The following is an 11,170-nucleotide window of genomic DNA, read 5'->3' as shown; positions in this document are numbered from 1 at the left end:
TTTTTGGGATAATTTGGGAATAAAAAAATGAAAAACAAGAGGAAATAGTACTCCTTCTGTCCCACCGAAGATGACTCACTTTCACTTTTAGTTTATCTCACCTAAGATTGACCTATTACTAAAAATAGAAACTCTTATCTCTACTTTATTTCATCTCTCTTACTTTATTCTCTCCACTTAACACACAAAATAAAACCGCATAAAATCTCATGTTGCCTAAGGAAGGGCCATCTTCCTTAGGACCGATGGAGTAACAAATAATTATATCTGGAGAAGCGAGATTTAAAAAAAAAAAAAATCAACAGCCACATACTGACACCCACGGTAGGCTCGCGGCACATGGCGGGGGCACATGGTCCCACCAGATCTAAATAAGCCCTCATTCCCGAGCAGCCCTTCGGGACGAGAAGCATGCAACAACGACCCATTGCTGTCCCCTCCCAATGGGATGGGACAGTGGCCAAACAAGTCAGTCATGCGGATGCTCAAAATTATCGACTATTTGAAAACTCTTTCGCCCCTTTATATTTGTGTTCAAATCTAAACCCTAATCATATCTTAGTGCTAATAAAAAGTATATCAAAAGTATATCAAATTTTTGTGTGGTTGTCGGGGACCTATCTATGCAAAATGACACAACGGAAACAAATGAAAGCTAAATTAGACAATCATAAAAAGTTCAAAATAAAAGAACCTATCTACGCATAGTGTGGTAGTTAAAACATATCATACAAAATCACATTTCCAGTTGCTGCAAGTCTAATTTAATAAGTAGACAAAGCAAAACACATTAATGACATAGTAGAACAAGAAAACAAGTCAGATTGCTTTTTAGAACCAAACTAGAAAAGGTCAAATGCTACAAGAATTGATTTCAAAACACTAGGGCAAAAAGTAAACCATTATCTAATGTAAGTATCCATTTCCACTAAGCACTGAAAATAACACCACTCTAAAACAATTTACACATTCATACCTTTGAAGGGCCCATGGGTGCACTACCAACCCCACTAGAAAAAGGTGCTTTAGTCATTCCACCATTGATAGCAAAATTAGAACATCAAGAGAGGTTGACTTTGCTCTCTCTTCCAACTAGGCGGCTGACATTTCAGCGATTTTCGTCGAGGCAGAAACAAGGTGAGGGAAAGATTGGTCCGTGTGATCTGACTAAGATTCTTGGCTAGCTCGGGATTAGGATGGGGGTTCAGCTTCGGGTTTCACTAGGAAGGAAGTGTCCGGAGGTTGTGTGTTGTAGATAGCCGAAGCAAGGGATATTGGCATGATACATAGCGCCTTGGATTGAAGAAACTGCATTGCAGCCCCAACATTTTCTTCCATAAGCTTTGCTACCTGCCTCTCTGTGCCATCATTTGACCATTTATCCCAAGCTGGCTGAGTTCTTCCACCGTCACTGCATTCTTCCTTCAAAAGTCACACAAACCAAATGTAAGATATGAAAAGGCTAGGTCCTTAGTAAATCTAGCTTTTTCAACCCATTATCGATGTTACCTCTACTGATGATATTGGGATGTCTGTCACAAGCGGTGCCACTGCACCAGCTCCTCCTAATCTACTCATGCTCAACACCTGTAAGAAGAGTGTTGCTAATAAAAATAAGTTACAAGAAAAACCTTAAGAGTTGACACTTGAGGTTACATGGAAAGGGAAGTCAGCAACACCATCAGTCGAACATTGAACCTTTTCATTTTATCATGAGGATCATTTTCGTAAGGAATGCTTTAATCTTCATTGCATGAAGTTTTTTAAACAACCACATTATGAAAACAATTTTATCATTTGCTATTTTCATAACAATAATGGAGCCGGGCGTCAATTCTTTAATTATCACAGCTATTATACAAATGCCAGGAAATATTGCATTTAACTATTCTTGCACGCTTAAAATCTCACAAACCCTATTTTGTTAATGCAAAACATGATCTTAAAACACTGACAGGTTATCTGTATTTTCATCTTAACTTACTAATATTGAATGGGGTTTGATCAGTGTTTACCTTCACTTGGAGCCTTAAGAACTTGACGTAATCCACAATTTCATCAAGCATAGCTGCTCTGTCTGTCTGCATACGATAAGAATTTCAATTAGAGTATGCATAAGAACCTCCTTAACAAAAGTAAAATCCATAACTTTTTTGGAGGTATAATTGCTACGATTGTACTAATATATAAGGTTTGGCTCCAAAGAAATGCATCTAAAAGTAATCCAATAGAAAGTAATGTATTACAGACCAAGAGGGAAAAAAGATGCTATTGGAAAAAATCATTATCAAATAACTAGGTAAAACAAAACAAGATGAGAAGTGAGAACATTTGGCATGTACATAAACAAAAGTAGGATTGTAGAATTATATACTTCAATCCACACATTCTGCATCTAAAAAGCCTGGGTGAGAATCATCGTATGCTAACCATCACTATGTAAATGGGTTGGATACAAGAGAACGATGGCAAGCAAAAGCGTAAGCTAGAGACAACTTGATGTTAATGGCTACGCAACACTACAAGTTAAAGTTGAAACGATGAACAGACAAAGAGGGGAAAGAAAATTTCATCATAGCCTCCTGTAATAAAACAAGTAGAGTAAGACATCTAAACTAAGAGGTTCATTCATTTTCTTCGACCGAAAAAAAAAGCATAAAAATTCTAGTACTAGGATGCAGACCTTGTTGACACTGGGAACCAAATCCTGCAACGCTCTTATTCTTTCAGCTATTCTCTCTCTCCGCAACTAGAACGAGAAAAAAATAATGTTAATGAAGTTCTAAAATAGGCACTTGTATCCTGAAAAAAGGTGATCTCCTAAAACTACTAAGCATACCCTTTCAGCTATACTGTGTGGATCAGTCGCTTGGCCTCGTCTAGCCCGTACCCTAGGACGAATTCCAGGCGGATGGGGCGCCGCCTGTACAGTGTTGTTCATCATCGGCTGTCCATGAAAACCCTAATAAAATGATAAATTAGCATTACTTTATACATTAATACAGAAATGGCACCGCAATTTCAAACAGATCAATCAGGAAAAATCAATCAGGTGTATTCTTCAAAGCAAACATGATTTTCATAACTAAATTACAAATTCAGTTAACTAAACAGCATAATTAAATTAATGATAAGCTGAATTAAATTGTTGAGGAATTTACCCCTTTGATGGCAGGAGCGCGGGAATCGACAAAATCATCGCGGTGGAGCCTCTTCCCGCTGCCGGACGCGTCGCTGTAGCCTCCCTTGCCCTGATCCAAGCTCAGCCCCAGCGGAAAACCGCCGCCGAGGGCGTCGACGCCATTTAAATGAGCCGAGCCGAGCTGCAGCATCATTGTAGGTGAAGGACCTTCGTTTCCGACCAAACTAGCGTCGGCGTAGTTTTGAAACCCTAAAATCTGCTCGAGGAAGTCGTCGGAGGGGGCTTCGCCTGGATTGCTCGACATGATGGAATTGAGATTGAAGGTACTGGAATTCACTGTTCGCCGCACCACTTCTGCTGGCTATATATATCTATCTCTCTATCTCTCTGTGTATATATGTATGTGCAAATTGTGTGTGCGAGAGAGATGGAGAGCAATGGTAAAGGCGAGCTTCTTTGTTCGTTTTAAAAAGGATTCAGACTTCTCAAACTGGTTCTACTTTTATCTAAATTTACATCTTTACCATTTACTCCTTTAAAAATGACGTTACGGTGGAGTGTTAATAGAGTTTGTAGTATTTAGAATGAGATTATGTGTTTAAAGTCCCATCAACAACAAACTTTACTCCTTTCTATTGTAATCCCAATTGGATTGAGCTGTACTCCCTCTGTCCCAAGAGTGATCTACTTCTTTTGGACATGAGATTTAAGGAATGATATTTAAATAAGTTAAAGTGGAGAGAGTAAAGTATGAGAGAGAGAAAAATAAAGAAGAGAAGAGAAATAAAGTAAGTAAGAGAGATGACTTTTTGCTAAAAATGGAAATAGGTCACTTATAGTGGGACACCCCAAAAAGGAATACAAGTCACTTATCTTGGGACGGAGGGAGTATTTCTTTTTGAGATGTTTCAATTAAATTGAGTCATTTTTTTTAATAAAAATAAAACATCCAATTACTCTTATTTTATTCCACCATCTAATTTACTCTCTCTTTATATTTTCTATTTTATTTCTCTCTCCTGTTTTTTAACATAATTTCTTAATTTATGTGCCCTAAAGTTTTGACTTATCTTAGTTGAGAAATCTGGAGTAATATATAAAAATGGATCATACATTTTACTATCTTTTCACACTCACTATCTCTTATACACCTTCCGTCCCGTTAAATATGCAACATTTGCTTTTCGGCACAGAATTTTATGTAGTGTTGTTTTGTGAGTTAATGAAGAGAGAGTAAAGTAAGAGAGAATAAGAAGTAGACAGAGTATTGTTTCCATTTTTAGAAACGTTTCATTTTTAATGGACAGACCAAAAAGGAATATGTTTCATTTCTAATAGGACATAGGGTGTATTTCTTAAAACTCGTGCCGAACTCAAATGAGAAAATGGCGGACAGAGGGAGTATGAAAGGAAGTGGATGGAAAAAGATAATGGAATGTGTGACCAATATTTATATACTCCATTCGTCTCGCTATAAGCGAGCCACTTCTTTTGTCACAAGATTTAAGAAATTGATATTTAAAGAGTTAAAGTGGAGAGAGAAAAGTAAGTGAAAGAGAAAAGTAGATGGTTGAAAAGAAAGAGATGCTTATTTGTTTAAAATGGAAATAGCTCACTTATGACGGGACATCTCAAAAAGAAAAATGACTTGCTTAAGGTGGGACAGAGAGAGTATTAATTTTATAATAAAATGTGAGTGGAATAAGATAACGAAATATAGAGTCTACCTACCATTTACAATAAAAGTGTACCGAGACTCCTAATTGCGGACGGATTGAAATGGTAAACCTGGACTTCTAATAATAAGCAGAGCATCCTCACGGAAAAACAGGTTGAGTTGCAACGCATGGAGGATGGCGAAGGATGGGTGCCTATGGATTGGTATGGCGACAGGCCTGAGAAGGGCACACGCTCGTTGTGCGAGGAGATCCATGACAGGTTTGGAGATGGGTAGGGGTAGGGTGGTTTTATTACATAAATCTCAAATTCTATATATACACATCTTTCAGCATCTAAAAAATATGAATCCAACGTTGGATGAAAATACAGTTCTCGATCAAGCCATGGAATTGACGTAGATGCACTGCCTGCCCATCTCTAAAGAAATTGGAAATGAGTTTGCAGCCTGCCCTACTTCTATGCGCGAACAACAAATCCACGCCAACATCTAAAAAAACTAATCAAAGAAGTTTGGATGTGCACCAACCTTTTTCCAGTGTTGTAGTATTTTTAAATTCTAATTTCTAAATATTTTTAAAATTTTAATTTATTAAGTATTTGTCATTTTTAATGAAGTAATTTCGCGCTATATATTATTTATTGTTTAATCGCATTTTAATACTCCCTCCGTCCCATAAAAATTGAGTCGTATTCCTTTTTAGTCCGTCCCAACAAAGTTGAGTCATTTCCTTTTTTAACTAAAGACAAAACATCTAATCACTCTTACTTTATTCCATCATTTACTTTACTCTCTCTTATCTTTCCTACTTTTTTCATCTCTCCTATTTATTTAATATAAATTCTTAATCTCCGTGCCCAAAAGTTTTGTCTCAACTTTTATGGGACGGAGGGAGTAGTATTTACTAATATAATGAACAATGCAAAATAATGTATGAGGTGAGGTAGGGCGTAGAAAGAAGACATTACATTGTGAAAGTTGTGGCCTGATGCATAATAAAAGAAAAATGATAATGTGGCAGAGATTTATAGCGTGGCCGGAAGGCATCCATGCTGGATGCTCTTACTATATTTGGAGAATTAATAGCTTAAGCCATCACTTAAAATGTACTGGCCTTGATTTTTCATCTAGATGAGCGTTTGAATCTTGTCAAACTATTACTTCAAATAAAATTGTTAAATTATTGACTTTGATATAGAAACTTTAAAATTAAATATGTTAATACAAATAATTAATTTTGTTATTATTTGTCTAATGTAATTAACGTCTTGTTGTCAAAGGCAAACAAGAGTTTCATGAAAGTCATTGTCAAAGACTAAAAAGAGTCAAAGTGGTGGACTATTTTACCATGTCAAAAATGATCACCACACACCATAAACAAATGTCAAAAACTTATAATGCCTTTTGACTCCATACTGAAAGTGGGTCATGTTCCACAATATGAAGTTTGCTTTTTGACTAAAAACCAATATGGATAAGTATAACACGACAATTCATTAATTTATTATTAAGCTCTACTAACTTGAATTTCTCGCTCCGACTTTATGGGAAAGTCTTATAAACTCCCTTGGAAATTCTCTGCTCATTCCCTCGTTTCTTTACTTGAATTTCGTTTGTAAATTTGGAAGAGGAAATGGAAAAGAGACATGTATGAATCGTGCATATTTGCTGGGAGATTTAAAGGGATATTGATCGGTGAATTAACATATACACGAAGTACAAGTAGGAGGTGGAAGGAGGAGGTTGAAGTAACATTCTATAGGAAGAGAAAACTTACAAGTGGTCGTATAGAAGAATGATGAGATGGGGTTCCAAGTGGGCTCAGACTAAAATACTGTGATTAAATTTTGCAATTTCTTAGGCCCAACATGTCTTTTATATTTTTAGGCCCAAAGCTTATAACTTAAGATAATTTCATTAATATTTAATACACGGTGTTATTCCAAATTGTAAACGAAATTTTAAACCCCTCTTGATCATTTATACTACGTTTAATACTCATTTAAGTGTTGAAAGTAAACAAAAATTTGATTCGGCAAGAAAATTTACATCCTTTCGAGAACAACTAAAAGGATAAGAAAAGTTGGGGTGTTACATCATATTCCACTAAATACTTCTAACATAATATCTAAAACATATCCATACTAATTTCAAACAATATATTTCAATTACTAATTCAAATTCAATACATAGTAATTAATCATATAACACATGTAAAATTAAAAGTATGATTTATACATATCTACTTAACATAGATAATTTGATCAAACCCCCGATTCCTTCTCCTGATTTACAATTTTCAATCTCATATAAATATTGCGTTGGATTAGTTCCTCTTTCTATCAATTTATTTTTATATGTTTCTACTCCAGCATACTCTCACTGCTAATTTACTACTTTTCCCTTTTGGAGGTCTAACCGACTCTCTAAGAAATATATATCATATATTGCGGCCAAAGCTAATCTCCTTTTATATTTATATATCTTATATTTTTTCCTAAAATAATATTTACCAATACTTAGGAAAAGTGATAATATACATGTTCACAAATGTAAGTGTACACGTATAGTTTACAAGTAGGGGTGAGCAAAATAACCGAAAACCGAATATCCGAACCGAACCAAACTGAAATTTTTTAAAATTCGGTTCGGTTTTTTCGGTTTTTCGGTTCGGTTCGGTTCGGTTTTAAAAATACAAAAATTTCAGTTTTTCGGTTCGGTTCGGTTTGGGCGAAAAAAAATCGAAAAACCGAAAAACCGAATTATATTTTAAATATATTATTATATATTTTTATCCTATTAATTTAGTATATTATATCATAGGGAGGTAATCAATTGCTAACTAATTACCAATCTCAAATTGAGACCAATTTTTAACCATTAGATTAGAAGATCTTGTGGTTAATATGATGCCAAGTGTAATATATTTTAAATTTAAATAATTATTAATTAAATTAAAGGGTATTAATGTCAAATCATATATGTAGTAATTATAACTAACTACTTTCTCTCTCCTCAAAATCATCTCAAATCTTTAAATTTACGTAACTCTCTCAATTTAAATTATTTTTTCGCAAAAAAAATATCAAATTAAAGATAATTTAATAAGGATTCCAACGAGATCTCAATTGCATATGTTCCGACGATGTTCGGGTGATGAAATTTGATAAATTATATTTCAATTTTCGTACATGTTGATAAGCAGCTATTTTCAACAAATGCAACAAAAAATCTCAATATATTGTAGGCAAAATCTCAATATTATGCATGTCCAATCTCAATAAAAATGTGTTGATATTCCAATGTCATATTGTTGATATTTGTAATACACAATGTTGATATAAAAAAACAGTCACGAAAATTATCATATGATAACATAATGACGATATTACCCTGTCACGACCGCGCTTTGCTAAGGATAGCATTGCTCGGTAAATCATGACTAGGGGAGGGAATTAAGAAGAGGGGGTAGAAATGGGTGAAAGAATTAATGATAAGACACAAATATTTCTTCATAAGATGAGAGATGTTCATAAGACAACAAAGATCATGGGAATTTGAAAGAGTGTTTATCACAGATCACTCATTACTGATCGTTTTTCCTATGACCCATCTACTACAAAATACTACGACAAAAGCACAGCGGAAGGAGTTGTAACCACATGGTCATGTGTATGAAGACACATGCCACGAAAATTCTACAAAAGAGATGAGACGACCTCAACTCCACTCAGCCACCATTTCATCACTTGCTCAACCTGCACATTTAGAAATACATGCAGGGCTGAGTACGGGGTACTCAGTGAACACATTGCCGAAAGATACACATATAAGAAAAAGTTATTATCATGCCATCACAGTAACACACGGGGGTTTTTCTTAAAGGCCCGAGCTTACTAAGTTCATTTTCATAAAATTCGCCTGATCAGGCTAAGTTCATTCCAGCAATCCGCCATATCTGATGGTTCATTCTGTGTCAGGAAGGTGGCCACCTTCCACGATCACATTGACCGGCCAACCCTTACGATGACTCACGGTCCATTCCTTTGTGCACACTAACTCGAATAGGATCTTGGTCCTATTGGAGCCGAATTCGTTTCATTCATTCATTCATTTGGCATCGCCAAGCAGATAGGCATCATAAAATAAATAATTTATGGCACGATAACATTTTAAATAAAAAAGTAAGTGCAATTTTATCAAACAAAAATAATTTCATATATTTGATAAATTTTATCCACACTTAATGTGTTGGATATAAAGCCCACCTCAAAGCTTCCAAGTAAACTCTACAAAAGCCCGACTTTGGGTAATCAAACTCCGCGAACACGCCCTTCTTGAAAGAGTATAATGATTTAAATTAGTTTTATGAACATACATAAGGTGCATGACATGAAATGATCCTACATGTAGTATGCGTCCTACGTTCGGGGTTCGATCAAGATAACTTCATTCCACTTAAAAAGTGGATCTCTATTAAAATTTATTACTTGGGAGATGGTTCATTAAATCCATACATTCTTATCTTCAAGAAGTTTAATTAATTAATTAAGGAGGGCAAGACATTAATTTATCATAAGATTAATTATTTAAAAGCTTCAAACAAATTAAGAACTAGTAAACCAAAATTAATAGATAAGGATTTATTTTATTACTTAAGCTTCAAAGCCCAAAATTCTCATTCCCTCTAAATTCTCGGCCCATAATAAATAAGAGACCATCTTACTAAATTAATTACTTGGCCCAAAGGAGAGGCCCAAAAGTGTTGCCCTAAAAGCACTAAAAGAAACTAGCCTCCCTTCTTTCTTCTTATTTCAAAAAAAACATTTCTCCCCTCTCCCCAACATCTCACTCTCTCGCCACTTCTCTGCCGGCGGTTTTGGCGTCGCCGGCGAGCGACGCCGGCCGCCGGCCGCGCCCCTCCTCTCTCCCTCGGTCTCTCTCTCTCTGCCTCGCGGCCTCTCTCTCTCTGCCGGCGCGAACCGCCACCTCCGCCGTCGCCGCCGGGCCGCTGCTGCCGTCGCTGGTGGGCCGCTGCCGCCGTCGCCGCCGGGTACACGGCGATCTCATCGCCGTTGACCGAGAGAGGTAGGAATTTCCCCCATTTCTCCTTCTTTCTCTTCTTCTTTATTTTCTTAAATCGAAGGCTTAGGACTAACAATTAAGTCTTGAAATGTGAAGATTCGGATAGATCGTGAAAAAGGGATTAATTTCGTGGTGAAAAGTCGGACAACCGCCGGAAAGTCGCCGGACTACCGCCGCCGCCGGTCTGCCGCCGCAGCCGGTGGGCCACTGCCGGGCAGTTTCTCCGAGGTCCGACAGCTTCTTCACTCACGAGGTAAGCTTTCCAAGATCGTTATTATTGTGCAAAGTAGATCTCTAATAGTTTAGGCATTGCTTAATTGTTTTCTTTGTCTAAGTTTTCTATAGTTAGGGCAATTCCATTCTAGAAAGTCATATGCATATTTGATATGAAAATCATTAGGGAAGAGGCATAATAACATGGTTTGAGTATTAAGCACTTTATTCCTCAATGATCAAGCTCTAGTTGTGGTTTTAAGTTCGACGAAAAAGTTCTAAATGTTAAAGAGGGTGAAGGAAGTGGTATAGAATTGGTATTTGACATGGGAGGCTTCAAATGTTCATGCTTTACTAATTTTAATATGAAAATGACAATGTAGTAGGAAAAACAATTGTTAGGAGAATTCACCTTGAGAAAAGGAGAAGAAGAAGAATGGTAGTGTGTAGGAAATTTGACTCCTCTTCTTCAAACACTTATATGCATCCTCATCTTGATAGAATTTTGATTAGAGAATTTTCATGGTTGAACAAAAGGATCAAGAGGGAAGATGGAGTGGTATTTATAAGGGAAATGGGTGCATAGGAATGCTTGGTCATAAGCTTGATTCATGGGTGGAGGGGTATTGCCCAAGAGTTATGGACTCTTTGCCATAAGAGGCAAGGTGGCTAATCAATCTTTCAAATTACTATAATTGGTAAGAATATTATGTCTCGTCACTTAAAAAGACGTGAGCCGTCGTTTGGAAAACGTGAGCCGTCGTTTGATTTGCGTGTTTGATGTGATTTGATTTCGTCGATTGTCTCGTCTTGATTTAACGTGCTTCTTATCCATTCGTGTAGGTATCGGGGTTCAAGACGTGGCTATTGCGCAAGATCCGGAGGGCATGGAGCGTATTTTATTTTTAATTAATATTTACTTAAACGTTGAACTCGTGTACGGACTTTTATTTGAAACTCGGTCTTCACAAACGGACTTTTATTAGAGCAACATTTATATTGACTATTACTATTTTTGTTCATTACTAAAAAAAAATATACTTCACAACGAT

At 36.3% G+C, this 11,170-nt stretch overlaps 1 protein-coding gene and 1 long non-coding RNA gene across 2 annotated transcripts; one reads left to right on the top strand and one right to left on the bottom strand.

The window, feature by feature from the left end:
• Positions 1 to 799: 799 nt before the first annotated feature.
• Positions 800 to 3,611, bottom strand: LOC125190662 (transcription factor UNE12-like). Its single transcript, XM_048088012.2, has 6 exons — positions 3,162 to 3,611; positions 2,840 to 2,962; positions 2,684 to 2,749; positions 2,016 to 2,081; positions 1,510 to 1,587; positions 800 to 1,422 (listed from the first exon to the last, which is right to left on the bottom strand). The coding sequence occupies exons 1-6, from the start codon at positions 3,444 to 3,446 to the stop codon at positions 1,192 to 1,194; spliced, it is 849 nt and encodes a 282-aa protein (XP_047943969.1). The 5' UTR covers positions 3,447 to 3,611; the 3' UTR covers positions 800 to 1,191.
• Positions 3,612 to 9,633: 6,022 nt separating this feature from the next.
• Positions 9,634 to 11,105, top strand: LOC148924317 (uncharacterized). The gene is made up of 3 exons (XR_016130172.1): positions 9,634 to 9,908; positions 10,002 to 10,158; positions 10,962 to 11,105. It is a non-coding gene; the product is annotated as an uncharacterized LOC148924317 (long non-coding RNA).
• Positions 11,106 to 11,170: the final 65 nt, after the last annotated feature.

Source organism: Salvia hispanica, chromosome 5 (genome assembly GCF_029641045.1).
Source record: "Salvia hispanica isolate PSC_SH4W2 chromosome 5, Shi_PSC_v1, whole genome shotgun sequence".
NCBI lineage: Eukaryota > Viridiplantae > Streptophyta > Magnoliopsida > Lamiales > Lamiaceae > Salvia > Salvia hispanica.
The sequence above is the reverse complement of the archived record's forward strand: the minus strand, read 5'-3'. Positions and strand labels throughout refer to the sequence as shown.